The sequence below is a fragment of the Bos taurus genome, chromosome 5 (genome assembly GCF_002263795.3).
Source record: "Bos taurus isolate L1 Dominette 01449 registration number 42190680 breed Hereford chromosome 5, ARS-UCD2.0, whole genome shotgun sequence".
In the NCBI taxonomy this organism is placed as follows: Eukaryota; Metazoa; Chordata; class Mammalia; order Artiodactyla; family Bovidae; genus Bos; species Bos taurus.
In genome coordinates, this window is record NC_037332.1 from 36883779 (window position 1) to 36908124 (window position 24346).

Sequence of the window (24346 nt, forward strand, 5' to 3'; positions counted from 1 at the left end):
GGTAAGTCCTGTTATGTTGAGTCCTTTAGATCAGAGACATTGTACTTTTCATCCATTGACCTCAGATTTGGGACCTCAGCTGAAGACTCAAGAATGGAGTAGAAGTCCTATTTACTACGTCGGACACGACTGAGCGACTGATCTGATCTGATACCTAAATTATGTTTATGTGAAAATAAGCACATTATGTTGGAGAAGGAAATGGCAATGCACTCCAGTAAACTTGCCTAGAGAATCCTATGGACAGAGGAGCCTGCCAGGCTACAGTCCATGAGGTCACAAAGAGTTGGACACCACTGAGCAAACAAGCACAATCAACACATGCCTAAATATGAATATGAGTGAAAGGTTCTCCAGTAGGAGTGTGGGCTCTGGAGCCAGAGAGGCAAGATCCAAATCCAGACTCTGCTGCTTCTTAGATACATGACGGAAACACCCAGTACTTCACTTCCTTGAACTGAAAAATGGAGTGCTATTTTTTTCCCATCTTCTGTGAGACAGTACTGTGATAAATAAACGAATAATAAATTTAAAGAGCTTAGGTTATTGCTTGAGCATAGTAACATTAGCTACTATTATTGTTGTTCAGTTGCTAAGTTGTGTCCCACTCTTTGTGACCTCATGGACTACAGTGTGCCAGGCTTCCCTGTCCTTCACTATCTCCCAGAGTTTGCTCAAATTTGTGTCCACTGAAGTCAGTGATGTTATCTAACTATCTCATCCCCTGCCACCCCCTTCTCCTTTTGCCTATAATCTTTCCCAGCATAAGGGTCTTTACCAATGAGTCAGCTCTTTGCATCAAGTGGCTAAAGTATTTGAGCTTCAGCATCAGTCCTTCCAATGAATATTCAGGGTTGAATTCCTTTAGGATTGACTGGTTTGATCTCCTGGCTGTCCAAGGGACTCTCAAGAGTCTTCTCCAGCACTACAGTTTGATAGCATCAATTCTTTGGCACTCAGCCTTCTTTATCATCCAACTCTCGTATCTGTACATGATAACAGGAAAAGCCATAGCTTCGACTATACAGACCTTTGTCAGCAAAGTGATGTCTCTGCTTTTTAATACACTGTTTGCCATAACTTTCCTTCCAAAGAGCAAGCATCATGGCTACAGCCACTGTGATAGCAGAGTCCAGTGATTTTGGAGTCCAAGAAAACGAAATCTGTCACTGCTTCCACTTTTCCTCCTATTTGCTATGAAGTGATAGGACCTACTGTTACTTTTTTCTATTTTTGGTATTCTCCCAAATACCTCTTATAGTGGTCTTTGTTTCTTGCTGCTCTCACGTTACAATAATGGAATAATAGCAAAGATTATTATGACAGAATTTCTCTCAAATATCTGAGTTAAAAATATGTCCCTAAGTTATGAATTACAATAGATCCATTTCAGTTTGGTCAAAATTGTTAAGATCAAAAATGGATCCAGTCACTTAGCTAAGGGTGAATTTTGTTCATTGAGTCAATGAATTGGTATTAGGTGGTATTTGAAATTATGGTATTTTAAATTAATAAAATTACATTAATACAGAATTAATGTATCAGGGTTTATGGCTTTTAAGAATGGATAAGAGATCGCTGGGCTAGGGATGAAGAGACCTGAGTTCTATTCATCGGTCTACGATTAACAAAGTGTGTGAATATAGATAACTCACTTTATTCCCCAGGCCTTGGTTTCCACATTAGACAAATGAAGGGTTGCACTAGATAAGAAGACAGCATGGGGAAGAGTAGACTCTGGTGACAGAAAGAGCTAAACCAAAATGAACCCTGACACTTACCAGATCTGTACTCAATTAGCAAGTTATTTCATCTCTTTAAGTATAGTTCCCTTTGTACAAAAAGAGGATGCTAATAGTGCCTGTCTCCCCTGGTTGTTGTAAAGATTAGAGAGTTCATCTAAAGTGCTGAGCCCAGAACATGGCACATAATACATATCCCAGAATGTCATTTTAATAATGACTAACTACTGTTATTTCTGCTTTCATGATTAAGTCCTTGGATCACCACCTGAGGATGTGAAATTTGTATCTGTACTGACTGCATTCCCTGGGGTCAGCCCTCTGTCATTTGGCTACTGTCTCCTACTTTCTCCTGACACAATAGTTAAATATGATGATCTCTTTTTAGTAAGTGTACCTGGGTCTCTTTCAAATCATATTCTTTAGTAATAAGCTAAAAGTACATGTATGTCTTTCCACATGAAATTTGCCAGTAAGTAATCTACCCTTCCAGAGAAGGCAATGGCACCCCACTCCAGTTCTCTTGCCTGGAAAATCCCATGGACAGAGGACCCTGGTTGGCTGTAGTCCATGGGGTCACTAACAGTTGGACACGACTGAGCGACTTCACTTTCACTTTTCACTTTCATGCATTGGAGAAGGAAATGGCAACCCACTCCAGTGTTCTTGCCTGGAGAATCCCAGGGATGGCGGAGCGTGGTGGGCTGCCGTCTATGGGGTCGCACAGAGTCGGACACGACTGAAGCAACTTAGAGAGAGAGAGAGAATCTACCCTTCTTTTCCTTTCACTGATGTGTGTGCATGCTTAGTCGTTCAATTGCATCTGACTCTTTGCAACCCCATAGACTGTAGCCTGCCAGGCTCCTCTGTCCATGGGATTCTCCATGCAAGGATACTGGAGTGGGTTGCCATGCCCTCCTTCAGGGCATTGTCCCAACCCAGGGATCAAACCCAGGTCTCCCACATTGCAGGTGGATTCTTTACCATCTGAGCTACCAGGGAAGGCACTTTACACTGATATTTTATATTGATCTTTTTACACTGATACTCTATACTGATTTCTTTTGGTCTTGAAGACAAGTGACCAATGTTTTGTTTTCACAGTATATTGAAGAAACCCATCCCATAGCAAAACTCATAGCAGTGATTTAAATAAATATTTATCAACATTTATTGTCTGGTATGTGCTTGGCTCTGTTAGATCCTGGGGCACAGTGTCAGAAAGGCATATCTCTGGCCTCAAATAGACTTACAGTGATTAGTTCCTAGAAATATGAGAAATTTGGTGTGCCTTCCAAAAGGTTGTGTATGCATGTATTTAAATAGGTCTTTAAGGCTGGCAAAAATAATTTCCAATAGGTGATATAATCTTAGGAATATTTTAGAAGGCCATTTTATTTTTCCTCAATTGGTTCTAGTGGTTAAGAACCCACCTGCCAATGCTGGAGACATAACAGACACAGGTTCGATCCTGGGTTAGGAAGATTCCCTGGAGGAGGGCATGGCAACCCCACTCCAGTGTTCTTGCCTGGAGAATCCCATGGAGAGCAGTCTGGTGGGCTATGGTCCATAGGGTCGCACAGAGTTGGACATGACTGAAGCGACTTAGCACCCACCCAATATTTTTTTCTACTAGGTGACTAGGTCCTGCTGAAGAAAGTGGCCTAAACATGGGTTTGGTGCCAGCATAGACTCCTCTCCAGCCTTAGGTGGCTTCTCAGTGCTTCTTGGCCATCCTTAAATATCTCCCCCAGAATCTCCTTCTGTGCCCTCATCAGGACCAAAACCTTTCAGACTTTCTCAACTTATCTGACACTTCTCATCTGCTTCCTGACCTTCCTTTTCAGAAGGTGACTTGGTTACTTACCTTAGGGTGAAAGTCTAAGCCTGAATGTAGAATTCCCTTAACTTCCTGCCACCACATTGAAATGTTAATTTGGGTTATAACCTACCCTTTACCACCTGGGTATCTCTTTCTGGTCCACAGCCAGTCCACCTGCTTCTTCCCAGGATACTATCCCCTCCTGCCTCTGACTTCTCTCAGTCTTCAACTGTTTGCTGTCTACTAGCTCTACCCTGTTAGTGTTTGAACATACTCAAGACACTTCTGCCTTTAAAATGTTTAGAAAACAAAGCCCTTTTCAAGTATATGTCTCTCAGATGCCATTCTGTCTTTGCAAAGAAGTTATTTGAACTTCATTCTGAACTCACTGTCTGCACCTCCTCACCCCTTCTCCACATTAATCCTACTCCAGTTTTCTATCAGTGGCTCCATGAAGGTCCTCGATGATTTCCTTTCTGTGAAATCCAATAGATATTTATCACTCCTCATTTTATTTGACCTTCTTACTTGACTACACCTGTCCTCCTGGAAATACTTTGGTTCTTAAGCAATCTAATTTTGAATCATATTTCAACATTCTGTCCTGATATTTTAAGACAGCATTTTATACCATCCCAACAGCTCTTTATTTGAACTGTGATGAACCAAATGTGCAGAGGTAGGCATATCTCTATGCTTGTTACTATATTAAAAAAAAAAAAAGATATGATGTCAGAGCAGAGTGATTGAAAGAAAGAGATTGGGAGAGGAAAAGAGAGAGAGAGATGATAGATGTTTTCAATATGCTTTGAGAATTGTTGGGCCAGATTTTGAGAGAAGAGGTTGCTGGGGATCTCTGGTTACATGGCATTCAGGCACTACTCTGGAAAAAATAAAACCCTGAGTATTATTTTAACTCAAAAGAGAGACAAAGTGAGAGGGAATTTAAATAAGTTCACATGTGGGGCTTTGTAATAATAAGTGCAAAATCATGCCTGCCTGTTTTTACTGATTAGTCATAGATGTGGTTTCCATGGTGATTTCACACATAGGCAGAGCTCACCACCCTGCTCCTCCTGTCTTCATTCTGGCTTACATTAAATGAGACAAAGCACTATCAAGAATAATTAACAAATATTTCAGTGCTTTAAGCTCTGATCCAGATTGTGGAAAACCACTGTCAAAAATAGGTAACTTAGCTTACCACTCCTTACTTTGTATTCATTCAAGGAAACAGGGAACTACGTATTTTCCAAATTTCCAACTTCATATGGCTCAAGCTCAGCAGGAATGTTAGAATTCTTGCTTACTTCTGGAAGAAGGGAGAAAACGATTGTGAGAGATGATATCTGGTTTGCGTTTCAGCAGCATTTCTGTTCTGGATACTACAAACTTTGTGTGTTCTCAGCATTACCTCAAAGATAATGGAAAGTTACAATAGCACCTATTTGTATTTATCTAAAGCCACATAAGAGAAGGCAATGGCACCCCACTCCAGTACTCTTGCCTGGAAAATCCCATGGATGGAGGAGCCTGGTGGGCTGCAGTCCATGGGGTCGCTAAGAGTCGGGCACGACTGAGTGACTTCACTTTCACTTTTCACTTTCATGCATTGGAGAAGGAAATGGCAACCCACTCCAGTGTTCTTGCCTGGAGAATCCCAGGGACGGGGGAGCCTGGTGGGCTGCCGTCTATGGGGTCGCACAGAGTTGGACATGACTGAAGCGACTCAGCAGCAGCAAAGCCACATAAGTGAAAAAAGGCTATATAAAGAATTGCTTAGAAAGATATGTGTTCAAAGTGATTCCTAAGAGTTCATTTAATTTAGCTGTGCTTGATAGAAGATAGTTTTATCTTTAATTATATATATTGGATAATTTTGGTCAAGCAGATTATTGGTAGATAGATAGATAGGTTATGCTTACAGTTCTAAAAATATTTTCACCTAAAATATTAAACAAAACATATTTGCTTTTACTGTACTATGTGATAGGGACTATTCATGTTTCTTAAAACAGATTGAAATAATTTTAAAAGAATTTTTCTTGGAGCGAGCCACTACAAAAGAAATTTTAAGGTCCCCAGTGGAGGCCTTAACATGTATTTGAATTTCCAATACCTTCACTATTCAACTGAGAGTAAGTCTAGTAAAATATGTAACTTGGACAATGGGTTAATAAAATGTATATAGCAATAAAACAGGTAAAATGATTTTCTTATATGGCTCATAATTGGGTTCTGAAACCTACACTTTCCCAAGCATTTTTCATGCACTTGCAGACAAAATTAGGAAAAAGCAAACAACCAGAAAATAATACAGAATTATACTTGCTTCATAATGTCTTTCTTAAATTTTCTGTAAAAACAGCATGCTTTTACATGAAATACATTTTCTGTCTCAGTTTACACAGGTGAGTACATGAAATAATGGAGACCCTGCATTTCTGTTGAGTCTATTTCAGTTTTTATTACCCTTATAGTTAAAGGAGTTCTTTTTATATTTGTGTGCAGTGTAAAAGGATGGAACCAAAAAAATCAGTGTGCATAAATCTTATTTCTATAAAACATCTCAATAATAGTTGTGAATTCTTTTCACTTCAATGTGTTTGTGAAACTTGGTTGACTACATGTAATTCATCTGAGCTGCACAGACCTGCACTGGATGGAGAAATATTGGTTTCAGCTTGTGGTTCCCACCATATTTTGTTTCATAAAGGAGTAAAGAATTTCTTCAAGTTCCTGTATTATATCCCAAAATGCATATCTAATATCCATATTGACCTATTTCAGCCCACAAACTCTTCCACTCCCTGGAGATTGTGTGTTTTTTATACTTTATTTCAAGTCATAAAGTTACAGAGACATAAAATATTAGGCTTGTAAATGGTCACCAAAATTATCCAGTTTGTCTTCATAATTTATTGATAGGAAAACACACTGAGACCTCAAAAGGCTAAGTAAAGCGATTTGACATGTTTGCTCTTTTTTTGTGTGTGACATTGTCCTTGAGTATCTGTCTAATTAGTCCACATTTTTATAAAATAAATGGTTATAATTTTTTAAAAATGTGACAATGTGTGTCGAAATGAAATGCCTGGATGGATTTTTGCTCAGTGTCATTTTCTCCTGAGTGCAGGCATGTACTTGGCTTTTTGCAAACACACTGGTAGAATCTTGTATTTAAACACTCGGTCATCATCTTGTTAGCCTGATGGGTTTCCAGGCACCTCCCCAGATAGAACAGAGTTGTATTATTAGCTCCTCCCTTGCTTCCAGAGTTTTGTAATTCAAGATGAGCTGGGTAAGAGCACTCTTTCTTCTTCTGCCCTTGGGAAGATAACATCCTTTCCTTCATTGGTTTGCTGAAGGCTCCTTGCCTTATTTTCACTCCATCCTGGTGGCATTTCAGCTTATTTAGCATTCAATCATGTCACTGGGGTAAACTTCAAGAATGGCTCCTGTGTTTTCTGATCTTCTGCCATTTTGTTCCCTGGTGAAAAACTACTGGTTGTATGCCACAGTGCTCATTTCCAATTTAACACCTCCTTAAAGGAAAGCTATTTTTACTTTTTCTAAATGTAGCATATCTTTGCTCTCGTTGGAGAAGACTCTTCAGAGTCCCTTGGACTGCAAGGAGATCCAACCAGTCCATTCTGAAGGAGATCAGCCCTGGGATTTCTTTGGAAGGAATGATGCTAAAGCTGAAACTCCAGTACTTTGGCCACCTCATGCGAAGAGTTGACTCATTGGAGAAGACTCTGATGCTGGGAGGGATTGGGGCCAGGAGAAGAAGGGGACGACAGAGGATGAGATGGCTGGATGGCATCATTGACTCGATGGACGTGAGTCTGAGTGAACTCTGGGAGTTGGTGAGGGACAGGGAGGCCTGGCGTGCTGTGATTCATGGGGTCGCAAAGAGTCGGACATGACTGAGCGACTGATCTGATCTGATAGGATTTTAAATAAAGCTTGGTGAAAATAATTTTTCCTGACATTTTCTATCCTAATAGATTGCTAGAATTTTGTCTTATTAGCAAAATGAATTGAACAATATATTATTTAATTAAGTCCAGAAGGAAGCATTTTGTTTATAGGTATCTTTATACTATAAACAATCAAGAACTTGCTTTCAATAATTTTTGACCAAAAGACCAACTTTTAGGAGCAAGACACATAAATTCATGATACTTTGCAGAATTCCAATTATAAAGGCCATTTAAACAGAAACAATTGTGTAAATGTTTTGAAAAACTTACATCCTTTTAAACCAGTTGATGCTTCCAATTCTATTTCATTTTTCATGGACCATTATTATTTGTCTCCATAGAAACTCAGTTGATATATTCAGTGTGAATCCATTGTGTCCAAAATACTTCTATCAAATAATCCTATAATGTTTATACAACCTACAGAAGTTATTTTTATCAGAATTTTCCTGACAATTTTTGCTTGTGAGATTTCTAGTCATGACTCTAGGTTTGGATTAAATTGTGTCTGGAGTTAAATATTTATCTTAAAAGATTATTTTAATATTTAATTACCTGAAGTTCTTTCAAACTTTTTCCATATAGCAAAAAAATAGTGAAGTTTCTTTATAGTAACATGTTACTCTGAAAATGTCTATTATACAATGTATTGCATCACATATACACAAAAAATGATACATATCATTATTATATGAAAATACACAAGATTTCAGACATATGAAATTTCACAAACTACCTGTACAACTAGAACAAAGATAAAGAAATTAAAAAGCACCAGCATCTTAGAAGCTCACCCATCTTTACTTCAATCTTTATTCTCCCCATCCTGAAAATTAGCCACTTCTAATAAATTGACTAGTTTGCCTGCTTTTGTATATTGCAAATAGATTGACTCATTTTGTATGCACTATATTTTGGGAGGAGGGGGCTCTAAGTCTTTCTCTAAATATTTTTTCGGTGAGATTCATTTGTGTTGGTGCATGGAGTTGTAGATTACACATCCTCATTCTGTCTAATTCCACTATGTACATATATCACAATCTGTTGATCTCTTTTACTGTTGATTGGTTTTGTGGTGTTTTCTCATTTTTGGCTATTGATTGCAAAAATAGTGCTGTTGTGAACATTCTTGTACATGTCTCTTATGTCTCTTCTTGAACTCACCAATGCATTTCTTGTGAGAATATACTCAAGAGTTATATACTATGCATATGTTCAGCACTTTCTAAAGTGGTCATAGTGCTTTGCACCCCCAGCAGTGTCTGAGTATATCAAGTCATTATCACCATTTGGTACTTTTCATTTTTTAAATCTGTTTATTCTGTGGGTATGTGATAAAATGTGTAATTTTAAAATTGTGTGTGTTTTTTATTTTAATCTGCACTTTCTTGTTGGCTAATGATGTTGAGCACATTTTCCTACATTTATTGGCTGTTTTGATATACTGTTTAACCAAATATATTTTAAATATTTTGATTATTTTTATATTTTGTTGTCCATTTTTTTATTTCAAGTTTTTTCTAATATATTCTGGTTACAAATTTTTGTCAGATAAATGTACTATAAATAATTTCTTCCATACTTTTCATTCTCTTAATAGTGTCTCCAACAGAAGTTCTTAATTTTATTGTAATTCCAAGCAAAATTTTTACCTGTGTATATTTAGAACAAGTCCTTTGTCACATACACGATTTGCAAAGCATGTCTTCCACATTCTTTATTTTTCTAATGGTATCTTTTGATTAATGAAAGTTCTTAACTTTACTACAGTCATTTTTGATTGACACTTTTGTATCCTTTGTAAAAAAAAAAGTTGGGGTATGGTTGCTTTACAATATTGTGTTAGTTTCTGCTGTACATCAAAGTGAATCAGCTATATATATACATATATCCCACTCTTCATTTTCATCTCAGTGATTCTCTCATGATCACCTTCCTTTCTTGTTTCACTCCCTTCCCTATTCTCAAAAAACAGTTGGGAAACTTATGGACATCTAGGATGACTTTGTCTTATACCTCAACCACCTTTTCAGACCTGTCTCAGTTTTAAACAAGCTAAGTGAAAGAAACAATATTTTCTGAAATACGAATATTATTATCAATACTGTTTTATGCAACAGATTGTGCTTACTGTAAATCTTTCTTGACAAAATCTACAGACTATATTAGGAGGATGAAGAAAGAAAAGAACAGAGGAGACTCTTGGAAGCAGCATGTTGTTTTCCTCAAAAGTCAGAACAATTGCCTGGTGATAATGAGACATTTAAATCAGATTAGCTTTCCAAATAATTTAGATGTCACTCTGCAAAGTATGGATCTTCCCTGTAGCTCAGACAGTAAAGAATCTGCTAGCAATGCAGGAGACCTGGGTTCAGTCTCTGGGTTGGGAAGATCCCCTGGAGAAGGTAATGGCAATCCACTCTGGTATTCTTGCCCGGAAAATCCCATGGACAGAAGATTCTGTAGCCCACAGAGGCGGGTTACAGTACATGGGGTCACAAAGAGTCAGACATGACGGAGCGACTAACATTACCACTATGCCCTCCTTCTTGGACTTCCCACCCACCACCCCAACCCCACCCTTTTAGGTCATCACAGAGTACTAAGCTGAGTTTCCTGTGCTATGCAATAGCTTCCCACTAGTTATCTATTTTACACATAGTTGTGTATATGTGTCAACTCCAGTCTTCCAATTCACTCCACCACCTCTGTCGTGTCCATAGGTCTGTTCTCCACGTCTGTGTGTCTATTCCTGCAAATAGGTTCATCTGTACCATTTTTCTAGATTCCACATGGGAAGAATACTCTTTGACATAAATCACAGCAAAAATTCTTTTGACCCACCTCCTAGAGTAATGGAAATAAAAACAAAAAATAAACAAATGGGACCTAATTAAACTTAAAAGGTTTTGCACAGCAAAGGAAACAATAAACAAGATGAAAAGACAACCCTTAGAAAGGGAGAAAGTATTTGCAAATGAGAAAGAAAGAAAAGAAAGAAAGTGAAGTCATTCAGTCATGTCAGACTCTTTGCCCATAATCCACCAGGCTCCTCCGTCCATGGGATTTTCCAGGCAAGAATACTGGAGTGGGTTGCCATTTCCTTCTCCAGGGGATCTTCCCAACCCAGGGATTGAACCCAGGTCTCCTGCATTGCAGGCAGATGCTTTAACCTTTGAGCCACCAGTGAAGCCCATTTGCAAATGAAGCAACTGACAAGGGATTAAGCTCCAAAATATACAAACAGCTCACGCAGTTCAATACTGAAAAACAAACCACACAATCAAAAAATGGGTTGAAGATCTAAATAGACATTTCTCCAGAGAAGATATACAGATGGCCAAGAGACACATGAAAAGATGTTCAATGTTACTAATTATTAGAGAAATGAAAATAAAAATTACAGTGTGATATCACCTTACCCCAGTCAGAATGGCCATCATCAAAAAAAATCTACACACACACAAAAAAATCTACAAACTATAAATGCTGGAGAGGATGTGGAGAAAAGGGACACTTACTGGACAGTTAGTAGGAATGTAAATTGATACAATCACTATGGAGCACAGTATGGAGGTTCCTTAAAAACTAAAAATAGAACTACCATCAGTTCAGTTCAGTTCAGTCGCTCAGTTGTGTCCGACACTTTGTGACCCCATGAATTGCAGCACACCAGGCCTCCCTGTCCATTACCAACTCCTGGAGTTCACTCAAACTTAAGTCCATTGGGTGGGTGATGCCATCCAGTCATCTCATTCTCTGTCATCCCCTTTTCCTCCTGCCCCCAATCCCTCCCAGCATCAGAATCTTTTCCAATGAGTCAACTCTTCGCATGAGGTGGCCAAAGTACTGGAGCTTCAGCTTTAGCATCATTCCTTCCAAAGAACACCCAGGGCTGATCTCCTTTAGAATGGACTGGTTGGATCTCCTTGCAGTCCAAGGGACTCTCATAGGACCCAGCAATCCCATTACTGGGCATATACCCTGGGAAAGACATGATTCAGAAAGACACATACATCCCAGGGTTCTTTGCAGCACTATTTATAGTAACCAGGACATGGAAGCAACCTAAATGTTCATCAACAGAGGAATGAAGAATATGTGGTATATGCATATAATGGAATACTATTCAGCCATAAAAGGGAACAAAATTGGGTCATTTGTAGAGATGTAGATGGAACTAGAGGCTGTCATACAAAGTGAAGTAAGTCAGAAAGAGAAAAACAAATATTCTATATTAACACATATATGTGGAATCCTTTTAAAGAAAGTTTTGCTGATCCCAAGGTCACATATATATTATGTTTTCTTTAAAAGTCTACTGCTTTATCTTTCATATTTAGATATGCAGTAAATCTGGAATTGATTTTTGGGTCTGTTGTGAGATAGAGAATCCTCTTTTAATTATTACTATTTAAGGGATACATGCCCATTGTAGCTAAAATTAAGAATACATATTAATTATGCTCTACCATCCAAGAATACCATCACTGACACTAGTGGGTATCTTTCCATATATGTCTTTTGCTCTCATTTCTTAGTTTTATTACTTAGTGATACTGTTGTAAAAGTTATTATTTTTTTTATTCCTCTCATTTATGAACCAGAAATAAGATGTCTAGTTTTTTGTTTTTTCCCTTGGAATCTCTCCCTTATCACCCATAACAAAAAACAAAACAAATCAAAAAAAGTTTGCCACTAGGATAATGTAACTACACATATTTAAGCTACACATATTTACAGACTAACTTCTCAAGGAGACTTTTGAGTTTCCCTTTTGTGGCAATTTTCTTCGTTTGTGGCAATTTTCTTCCACCAGTCATTTAGACACATTATCTTTAGTATAATTTAAGAGCCTATAGTTTGTTTTCTAGTATTTTATTCTGCTTGCATATTTATTAATTTCTTCATTCTGTTTTCCTTTAATTTTTAAATAATATTTGAATTACTTGCTAAATTATTTTTTCCTTTATTTTTTAAAGTTATCTGAAATTTTAAAATTAAATAAATTTCTTCTGAGTCTTGTTTTACTTTATCCCTACTATGTTCAGCTTTTTATTATTGCTGATATTCTAAAACAATCTTTTAGAAATCTTTAGTATATGTTTTCTACTTGACCTAAGAATTATTTTAAAACTCTCTCTAGAAGCATCTTTAATTTTTCTGCTTTTGTTATTTTTTTTATTTTATTGGACTGTGATCAAAGAATACTGTTGCTGTCAGAACTATTTTTATTTATTGGAATTTATGCATGTTACATGCTTATATAAAAGTCATATCTCAAGATACAACTATTTTATTACTTATGTTATTTAGGTCTTCTGTATTCTCACTTATGTTCTTGCCCTCTGCTATGTCATGAACTGATGGATGTATTTTAGAAACTCCTGCAATTAATCTGTTCTTTCTTGTATCGCCTTTTAATTCAATTTCTACTATGTGGTGTTTGTTTCTATGCAATATGGTTTTATATTTAAAACTGTGATGTATTTGTATTTTATTTTTCATCTTTATTGTTCAGTCGCTTAATCATGTCCAGTTGTTTGCGACCCCATGGACTGCAGCACGTCCTTCACTATCTCCCGAAGCTTGCTCAAACTCATGTCCATTGAGTTGGTGATGCCATACAACCATCGCATCCTCTGTTGTCCCCTTTTCCTCCTGCCCTCAATCTTTCCCAGTATTAAGGTCTTTTCCAATGAGTCGGCTCTTTGCATCAGGTGGCCCAAGTATTGGAGCTTCAGCTTCAGCATCAGTCCTTCCAATAAATATGCAGTGTTGATTTCCTTTAGGATTGACTGGTTTGATCTCCTTACAGTCCAAGAAACTCTCAAGAGTCTTCTCCAACACCACAGTTCAAAACCAGCTTACTTGGTACAATTTTCACTTTGTTCTGTTACTCAACATTTGTTTCAATCTTAGCTTCAACTTAAAATTATTCAAAACTATCATTCATTTTGCCATCATTTACCTATCCTCTCTGCATTTTGGCCGCCAGAAAAATATTCTCTGAGTTCTTGTATATTCAAAATTGTTTGTCTATTGTCTGTCCTTAAAGGATAGTTTGGGTGGGTACAATCCTTGTCTCATGTTTTCTTTCCTCAAGTATGTATATTAAGGCTGTCATTCCACTGTCTTGAGATGTTAAATGTTACTGTGGAGAATGTGAATATAACCTATTTATTTTATTCTCATAAATAATATTTATTTTATCTGATTGGGTAAAAACATTTCTATTTGTTTCAAAGCCCAATAACTTTATTAGGAAATGTCTTGATGTTGACCTTTTTTGTCAATTCCTTTGTAGCCAGTGTGTCTTTCTAGATACACTGATTCAGGTGTTCTATTTCAACAAAAGCTCTCCTGAATCATGACTTTAACAATTTTTTTTTTCTGTTCTTCTGTATTTTTTTTTTCCTTCAGGGATGACTCAAAATACATGCATGTTGATTTCTAATACATATCTTTTTATTTTTTCCTCCCTAATCTGTCCATTCTTCTTTCCTTCTTTTCTTTCCTGCCATAATTTCCATTTCAACATGGTCACTTTCCTCATTTTTCCAAATTCTATATTTCTTAATATTTTTCAATTTTTTCTTAAACTGTTTTCAATTTTGTTTTAGTTGTGATGCTCCCCCCACTTCTTTTCTAAATTTTGCTAGAATATATTTTATTTCTTCCTTTTATCTTTCTATACTGTCCCTCATTTCCTGTATTTCTGATTTGAGGTCTAATTTCAAAAGAAATCTCTTCATTGTTTTATAATTAATTCTAAAATATTTGGTCACAATTTTTATCTGCTCCATAACCAGATTTCTCTGACCTTCTTTTTTCCAGTGGTAGGTAAATTTTGATCCTCTTTCCCAGCTTGCTTCTTAGAGTATATTTGCATTTATTGTGGGCAATCCTTAAGGAAAAAAAGCCATCTTTGAATTAACTGAATTTTTCTGGACCAGCTCAGCTACTTGTTGGGGTTGAGAGGTGCAGTAGCTTTCCAGCTACTTTCTTTCTGTCTCATCACAAAGCTTCCTATAGCTCTGGCTCCTTTTTTATTGTTTGCATAGCCTGTTTCCTCTGCTTCTCTTGACAAAACATGGTCTAGGAGAACTCCTGCTAATGAACCTGTTCACATACTCAACTTTTGATGTTTCACACAAGGTCTATAATTTTCAAAAAACAGGGCAAATACTCATCTTAAGAAAGTGTATTTTCCCCTCATATTACTTGATATCTGTGCCTGCCAAGCCTTCTTTCTCCTTTGTGAATATTTTGTTTATTTCTTTCCTTTATTTCTTTGTTTATGGTAATTGTTCTATAACCTTGGAGTTACCATTATCCTTTGTTTTTTAAAAGAATTTCCAGAAGAAGGCGAACTATCCAAATTTATGCAGCAATGTTCATCTTTTAAGTTGACTTTTCCACCATAATTGAAGAATATGAACTATGCCAGTCTTTAAAAACAGTGCATATGCATGTGAGACATTCTACAAGAATAAGGAAAGAACCATCCAAAAGAATCAGAAGTAATAGTGCCCTTGGCTCTTATAGGATTAGAAATAGTGTCTGTTCCCACTAACCAGACTGCAAAACCTTTCCATTCATAAGCATTCATGCACACAGGTCTTGCCTCTAAATAATTATTATTATAATAATACATAAGGGGAATAATTATCCCTATATTGAGCACTGCTTCACTGTTGCTTAATGCATTTTAAAAGTAGAATCAGAAGGGATCTAACTGCATCCCAGAACAAAGCTCAGGAAGATTTATAGGAATACAAACACATGTAGCACCCCAAAATATTCACAATATTCCCAGATGTAATATTCACATCCAATCAAAAATTATCAAGTACTCAAAGGTGCAGGAAAGTATGACCAATACTGAGGAAAAAAATCAATTAGTCAAAACTGGACTAAGAATTTTGTTCATATGTTAAAAACAGACATCAAAAGAATGATTGCAACTGCATTCCATATGTTCAAAAAGTTGAGTAGAGGCATGTAAACTACAAAAAAGACCCAAGCTAAAGTTCTAAACTATAGCTTGTGAGACAAAAGATACATTGAATAGGATTACTGTCAAATTAGACACTGCAGAAGAAAAGACAAGTGAATTTGAAGACAGCAAAAATAATAAACCAAAATGAAACACAGAAAGGAAGAAATAGTATTTAAAGAACTGAGCCTTAAAGAGCTATAAGACAATTTCATTAAATTTCATATATGTATAATTAGAACCTTTAAAGGAGAAAAAGGAAAAATTAAAAAAAAATTTTTGAAAAAATAATGGCTCCCAAGTTAGCGCATTTGATGAAAATGATAAACTTGCAGTCCCCCAAATTCAATGAACTCCAAAAACAAGACACATGAAAAAAATCGCCTCAGGGTACACCATAAACAATTCACACAGCAATAGTGATCAAGAGAGAAAATCATAAAAACAGTCATTACAAAGATACCCCATATACAGAGGATAAGGATGACATACCTTTATTGGCAAAACACTCAAGGAAGAAGACAATAGGTCAAAATCTTTAAATTATGAAAGTGAAAGTGAAGTAGCTCAGTTGTGTCCAACTCTTCGCGACCCAATGGACTGAAAGAGAAAGAAAAAAAAACCTCAACTGAGACTACTATTCCCAGAAAAAAAAGAAGAAAATAGGAAACAAATAGCAGGATAATAGAGTTGAATGTAAACATTAATTATATTAAGTATATATGGCATAAATATCATAATTAAAAGAAAGATGATAAGATTGGCTGATCAGTTCAGTTCAGCTCACTTGCTTAGTTGTGTCTGACTCTTTGGGCCTCCATGGACTGCAGCACGCCAGGCCTCCCTGTACATCACCAACTCCTGGAGTTTACTAAAACTCATGTCCATTGAGTTGGTGATGCCATCCAACCATCTCATCCTCTGTCGTTCCCTTCTCCTCCCACCTTCAATCTTTCCCAACATCAGGGTCTTTTCAAATGAGTCAGCTCTTCGCATCAGGTGGTCAAAGTATTGGAGTTTCAGCTTCAGCATCAGTCCTTCCAATGAATATTTAGGACTGATTTCCTTTAGGATGGACTGGTTGGATCTCCTTGCAGTTCAAGGGATTCTCAAGAGTCTTCTCCAACACCACAGTTCAAAAGCATCAATTCTTCTGTGCTCAGCTTTATAAGTTCAACTCTCACATCCATACATGACTACTGGAAAAACCATAGCCTTGACTAGATGGACCTTTGTTGGCAAAATAATATCAGTTTTTTAATATGCTGTCTTGGTTGGTCATAACTTCTTCAAAGGAGTAAGAGTCTTTTAATTTCATGGCTACAGTCACCATCTGCAGTGATTTTGGAGCCCCCCTAAATAAATCTGTCACTATGTCCCCTGTTTTCCCATCTATTTGCAATAAAGTGATAGGACCAGATGCCATTATCTTAGTTTTCTGAATGTTGAGTTTCAAGCCAATTTTTTCACTCTCCTCTTTCACTTTCATCAAGAGGCTCTTTAGTTCTTCTTCACTTTCTGCCATAAGGGTGGTGTCATCTGCGTATCTGAGGTTATTGATATTTCTCCCCGTAATCTTAATTCCAGCTTGTGATTCATCCCAGTGTTTCTCATGATATATTTTGCATATAAGTTAAATAAGCAGGGTGACAATATACAGCCTTGACATCCTCCTTTCCCTATTTGGAACCAGTCTTTTGTAAGATTGGCTGATAATTTCCCCTAATTCTCCTAGGTTATAGAAATTTTAATATTGGTACTTACACTGCATTTGGTAATGGAGGATACTTCCTCAAACAGTCTGTTTATAGTTCTTCTTCACGTGATGCTTATAATCTAGTTTTGTTTTCAGAAAAGTAAATAGACAATTAGAACATAGTGTAATAAATCCTTGGGAAGTGGAGCTTGGTTTTTTTCTATATACCTGTATATGAATACTGCAAATAACAAGGGTTAAAAGTTATTAATTCAATGGCCACAGCTTGTACTATTTTAACTATAATAATGAAAAATTCCCAGATCTGCTACAACATATAAAGAGTTTCTACTAAACAATTGGTCATTTATAATTAAAAATTAAACAGAAACTATGAGGGTCTCTTGGCAAACCCATTTTCTGTGCATTTACCATTTTCCAACTCTCTCCCCCTGTTAGGTCAGTGGTTCTCAACTGGGGCCAATTTGTTTCCCTGGCGGCACATTTGACAATGTCTAGAAATATTTGGGGTTGGCACAACAGGAGTGAGGTACTCCTGGCATTGAATGCATAGAGGGCAAGGATATTGATAAACATTCTAAAATGTACAGGGCGGCAACTCTCTAACAAAGACTCACCCAGCCCCAAAAGTCAATGGTGCCCTTGTTGAGAACCTTGGACCTGAGTGACCATTCATCCCAGTTTGCTCAGCACATCCTGTTTTCACATTGAAAGTCTTGCATCTCAGAAAACCCTCCAGTTTTAGGTAAACAGTGAAGAATGATAAACCTAAATCCTACCTATTAATACTAGAAAAGTGGCCTGTATTCATTAAGTTGTTTCTTTTGGTATGAATGCTCAGTGTCCTATTGTAACATGATAAAAATCATAGTCAGCATGAACATACATTAAGCTCATATTTTGTTCAGTATTATGCCAAATACGTTACCTCTTTCAGTCACCTTAATGATTGCCTGAGATAACTATCATTGCCTCTATTTTACAGTTGATAAAGAGTAGGCTTATAGAGTTTGAATATGTTCTTGAACTTTACACAGCTGGTCATGGTCAAATTCAGATGATAAAGCAAGGTCTATCTTGAGTATAGTGCACATATATCCTTGCTTTGAAAGATTGGAATTACTTCTTCCACACTGTGCCAATATCATAACATAGCTTGTATTTATAATGATAATTGTTGGCATTACAAATCAAACAATACATTTGATATAATTATGGCTTTGTTTTCCAAGTTGTTGCTGGTTATGACTGTGCTGCATGAGATTTGAGCTAGCATGAAGAATACAGTCTTCTCTTAAAAAGTATGGATTTTGAAACCAAAGAGATTTGAGTCTAACCTGGTATGTGATCTGGGTTGAATTACCTAATTTTTCTAAGTCTCATGGGGGGAAATGCATAAATAAATAAAGTAACCTTTCTAAAGTCCCTTGTATAGTGCTTGGTATGTCAAAGGAATTCCGTAAGTGGTAGCTATAATTGTCCATGTGGAGAAATGTTTGATTTAGATGGCATAGATTAGTTTATTCATGACATGTTCACCGGTAGTAAAGGAAAAAGGAAGAGAGATAAACAATGCAAGATAATAAAGAGAGATAAGTAAATGTTGTGATATTCATCACAACAGTTCTAGTCTGGAATAATGAAAAAAACTCTGGTGTCAGGGTTTTTAGAAATCCAGTCAGCTACTTAGATATTGTGTAACATTTATCTATTATAAAAGGAAAGAAATAATGCTCTTTACTAAACACTGTGCAGATTATAATGACATAAAATACATATCCTGTACATCTTCCTGCTTCTTTAAAACAAGAAAAAACAGTCCTGTTCCTAGGACATTGTTTCCAAAAAGTTAAAGCAGATCAAAAAAAATCAAATGCTCCACTGCAAATACTACTTTGAATGACAAACATTCTGTGATGAAAATGAAATATCTATTTTGCCTGCAGTCGGCAGTCATAGTCAGTTAAACAGGTGCAGTCCTATTTTCTGTTATTTGTATGAAGGTAGGCAGGGACGGGGAAGCCTGGTGGGCTGCCGTCTCTGGGGTCTCACAGATTCGGACACGACTGAAGCGACTTAGTAGCAGCAGCAGCAGGCACGACACCTGGGCTTCCCAGGTGGCACTAGTGGTAAAGAATCTGCCTGCCAATGCAGGAGATGTAAGAGATGCAGATTTGATCCCAGGGTTGGAAAGACTCCCTGGCAGGGGCCTGACAATCCACTCCAGTATCCTTTCTTGGAGAATCCCATGGACGGAGGAACCTGGTGGGCTACAGTCCATAGGGTTGCACAGAGTCATACGACTGAAGTGATTTAGCATGCACACACAGGCATGGTTCCTAAGGTAACGATGCATTCAGAGCTGCAGGGCAATCGGAATGACTCTAAATTACAGTATACTGAAGGTAACCACCAAATAGTTGTGGGTCAAGTCCATTTTTGCTTTGTTTAGAGTAACAGTAGGATTAATTTAGAAAAACACTATGAGAAGTCTGTAATTCTGTGATGAATAAAAAATGACACTTGTGAGCAAGGGGTAGATGAGAAGGGGATGGATTGTGGAAGAATTACCACTATCAAGCTGGGTAATTTCCTTGGCAAAAGTAAGAAAATCTTCCTTGGACAAGACTTCCACATTTGTGGTGAACAGATGGACCAAGGGCATGAAACAGAGGCTTGTTATGAGAGGTCAACTCAGAGGGAACAGTATTTTCATTGTTGAGAGCTCAGAGGAGAAAGAACAGCCAGGGACTAAATTGAGAGTGTATTTCTTTACGATTGTGAAGATTTATTCATCTAATTCCTTTATTTTTTATACTCATACTTTTTCTCTCCCTTAGTTGGATTTGGAGAATATCTGACCACTTCCTCTTTTTTTTTCATATTGGTTATTGAGAGGAGCAATATGGAATCTGTAAATTAAACAGGTGGATTTGGGTAATGAGAAAGGAGTTCTGAAATGACACTTTTTGCTGCCACTGAGCTTTATCCAGCTTAACAAACCACAAGATGACACAACTGGGTTCAGAGCTACAATAAATGCTGAGGAAGATAACTGTGAATACATGGGGCTATTTGGGTATTATAAACAAAGGTCATATGAATACTGTGAAACTACCCGCAGAAAGTCTCCTAAAAACAATGGCCCACAGACAGGGGTAGATCCAAATTTTGTGGTGGCTGATATTTACATAATTTGGCGAGGCCCTTTATGCAAAATTAGGTACAAATAATGAACATTGAAATGAAAAAAAATACGATGACTACTCTAACTTTGGAGACTGCGCTTCTTTTTTGTTGTTGTTGAATTTCTTTAGGTGATTGTCAGAAATTCTCCCCCAGGAGTTTGTTGATTGCACCTTTGCTTTCCACTCTAGTACTGAAACTCTCAACAACTCCTCGGGTGCACAAGGGGCCCTGCAAATGAGCCCTGGCCATTAAGCATCATTGGTAGCATCCTCTGCCTATAAGATTTTCCCGCTGTCGTTTACTTTATCTTGTTTGAGAAACCAAACATTACCGTGAAGCATAAATAACAGAAACTTTTCATCTGATGCTTGCCATTTCATTGTAAGAACTAAAACCTCACATACCTATCCCCTATCTGGACCTCGGCCGCTCAACTTGAGTCCTAGGTTTTACGGGTACCTGGATGGTGTCCAATTGGGCCTCGGGCGACTCACCACGCTGCACGCCCACAGCGGGAGCCCTCAGGGACCGCACTCCGCGTGCGGCTGGCAGCTGGGGGCGGGACGCTTGCTGGAGGGCGAGCCCAGGCCGCGCCTCCCGCTGATTGGCCCGGCGCGGCCCCTGGGGGCGGGCTCTCCCCCGCGCTAGCCCGGCCCCGGGTGGCTATCTTGGCACCGTTCCTGCTAGGTCGGCTTGCTTCCTCGCGCTGGGCTGGACTGGTGTAGAGGGCTTCTGAGGGCGGTGCGGGCGCAGAAAGCGAAGCGAGGCTGCCGAGAGCGAGCCGGGGGCTGCGGGGCTGCAGTGAGATGAAGCAGCGGCTCAGGGAGCGAAGACTGGCAGTGTGGCGCGACGGGCCGGCCGGGGGCCGAGGCTGCTGCTCCGGAGGCTGCTGAGTCGCCGCGGCGGCCGGCGCGGAGAGCGACAGGCGAGAGGCAGGAAAGGCAGCGGAGCGCTGGGAAGCCGGCGGGGCGGCGGGCGGCTCGAGTTGGCCTCCCCGGTCGGGATCCCCACTGTGGAACCATGCGGGTGGTCAAGTGGCTGACGGGGCTGCTCTACCAGCTCTCGCTCTTCATCACCAGGTCTTGGGAAGTTCACTTCCACCCCAGGCAGGGTAAGGTCACCGCGGGGCGACTTCAGGAGCGAGGTGGGGCGCGGGCCAGAGGGGTTGGGAGGACGGAGGCGGGGGAGCGACTCTGTCCTTTCGGGGACCGTAGCCCTGCCGGGGGTCTCGGGACTCCGGGATCCGTCAGCCCGAAGCATCCCCGGAGATTGCGGCTATGCTGGGTTTCTAGGAATCGCGCGCGCAGGGACCACGTCTCCCTTCGGGGACCACGCGGCGGGGGCGCGAGGGGCAGGATGGCGAGGGCGCCAGCGGGCACGAGTTGGCGGCCACAGGGAGGAGAAGAGGAACGCGGGAAGGAGGTGGCTGCTGAGGACCCTGAATGTCAGAGTCCCTGCTTGGGGAGGGTGGAGAGAATCGGGGGTGTGGGAAAGCAGGCAGGCACACTCACAGAGCGCACGTGTGTGTATGCGCGCGCGCTGGCCAGCGTGTGTCCATTTGTCGCGCCCGGCCGGGGATATGGGGACCTGGGGCCTCGGCCCTTTGGAAAGGAAGTCTGGTTGATGGAGTTCGAGGCTGGGAAGTTGGAAACGGGTGGGGCTCAATGGCCGTATCGCTGTGATTGCAGAAGCCTTAGTGAGGACACTGGCCTCCTACGAAGTGGTGACCCCCGCGCGGGTCAATGAGTTCGGCGAAGTATTCCCACAGAGCCACCACTTCAGCCGGAGGAAGCGCAGCTCGGAGACTCTGGAGCCCACACCGTTCAGAACCCACTACCGAATCCGCGCCTACGGGCAGCTCTTCCAGCTGAACCTGAGCGCCGACGCGGCCTTCCTGGCTGCGGGATACACCGAGGTGCACTTAGGCACTTCTGCGCACCCGGCGGAGGAGCGCAGCGCGGCGCCCCCAGACCTACGCCACTGCTTCTACCGCGGCCAGGTCAATGCTCGCGAGGATCACACAGCCGTCTTCAGCCTCTGTGGAGGCTTGGTAAGTTCCCTTCGGTCCCTTAGCGTTTTCTTGGGATCCAGTTCAGTAAGCCGGGTATTGGCTTTTCCTGAGTGCGCGGTTGGGGGACCCAAGCGATCAGAGTGCGCCACCAGAGGGGTTAACACCTAGACGAATCCAAGCCAGAGGCCACTCCTTCCTGCAGGGGGAGAGGGGTGTAGAGGATCAGCCTGTCCCTCCCTGCTGGGCAAAACTGACCCTCTTTTGCAAAGCTGTGAGAAAAAGTGTCAGATGCTGAGCTAGTTGGGGAGGCAGGCAGGGCTCTTTGCCCTTACGTGAAGTGCGGTTTCCAGCAGGAGGGCAGGCTGTTTCACTTACACATCTATGCTAGACTCTGTTGAGGTCAACACCTCTGAATTTACTTAAATATGTTCTTCGAATGAAGAGTGATAGAAGAAAAAGAGAATGAATATAGGGTTTGAAAAGAGTTTTGTTTTTTTTTTGGCTAGTGTGGGGATAATCGTTAATCTGTGAATTACAGGATAGGGAAAAGGTTGAATGTGTCTGTTTAAAATGTTCACTTAAAAATGTAGAGCATCTACAAAGATCTGGTGCCAGCAAATGAGAAATGATTATCAGAATGACAAGAGTAAAAGCTGTGGATTTTCTAAAAATCTCATTGTAGAGAGAGGAAATAAAGGATTCTGTGTTTTATTTGTTTTTCTCCTTCTAAAACAGAGGTTCTAAACCTTCTTTTTTTTTCCCCATCAACTTTTTCAGCATTCTAGGGGAAACTCAGGACCTCCGTCAGCATAATTTTACCGTGCAAAATAGCATACATGTTCTTTAATTGGCTTTCTTTTAAATACTAACAATAATCAAAATGTTATAAGTATATAATTTGTGATGTCATAATACTTCCTTATTTATTAATGCATTAAATAATATCTGTTGGGGAGAAGACTACTTATATACTTTTGTGGTGGTAATGAGAATAAATAATCCAGATAGTTTCATATTGCATTATGTTAGTGTTGAAGTAGCTATTTTGGGGCTTCCCTGGTGGCTCAGTGGTAAAGATTCCACCTCCAATACAAGAGACACAGGAGATGAGGGTTCGATCCTTGGGTTGGAAAGATTCCCTGGAGAAGGGCATGGCAACCCACTCCAGTATTCTTGCCTGGAGAATCCATGGACAGAGGAGCCTGGAGGACTATAGTCCATGAGGTTACAAAGGGTCAGACACGTCTGAAGCAACTGAGCACGAATGCACAACTATTCTTTTGTTGCTAACAAAGTCACAATGACTGTAGTTTTACCTGCAATCATAATTGAAGGGAATGTTAGGTATCAGAGGTTAGGGAAAATAAAGATGTAACACTTTTCTATTCAAGTTCACAGAACCTGTAGTTGTGAATGCTTAATGTTAAAACATACATGAACTTACTTCATGTAAGTTAGTGTTCAAGAAGAGGACACTAATAATTTGGCTACAGGATTCTCTCCAAGTATTCTGGCTTTCGTTGGTCAAAATTTAGAAGAGTTTCAGAACATCAACATTATTTATTTTTTGATGAAGTAGAAAATTGATAACAGTTCCCTCTAGGCAAAATATAATACTTCCTTCCAGGGTAATTGATGTAAGATGTCTTTCTGGGTGTGAGTATTGGTCATTACTAAGTAGATTTGGAATGTCTCTTTGTTCTTTTCCCTGCTATTATCTTAGTATATATATCAAGATATTACATATATATATCAATATATTTATATATATATAAAATTATTATTTTGATTTATACATACAAGGAATGCCTTGGACAATTTTCTTTCCTGCTATAGATAAATATAAAATTCAACATCAGAATGGCAGAAACATGCTAATA

The 24346-nt window shown here is 39.2% G+C and overlaps 1 protein-coding gene across 2 annotated transcripts in view; it reads left to right on the forward strand.

Annotated features, from left to right (window-relative positions):
* Positions 1–21167: 21167 nt before the first annotated feature.
* Positions 21168–24346, forward strand: part of ADAMTS20 (ADAM metallopeptidase with thrombospondin type 1 motif 20) — a 216210-nt gene continuing 213031 nt past the window's right edge. Inside the window, exons 1-2 of one of the 2 annotated variants that reach the window (XM_024991940.1) lie at positions 21168–21566; positions 22144–22505. In XM_024991940.1, the coding sequence (XP_024847708.1) occupies positions 21476–21566; positions 22144–22505 (453 nt within the window). In that variant the 5' untranslated portion in view covers positions 21168–21475. The remainder of the gene's footprint in view (positions 21567–22143; positions 22506–24346) is intronic. The other variant, NM_001206093.2, reaches the window with a different exon arrangement.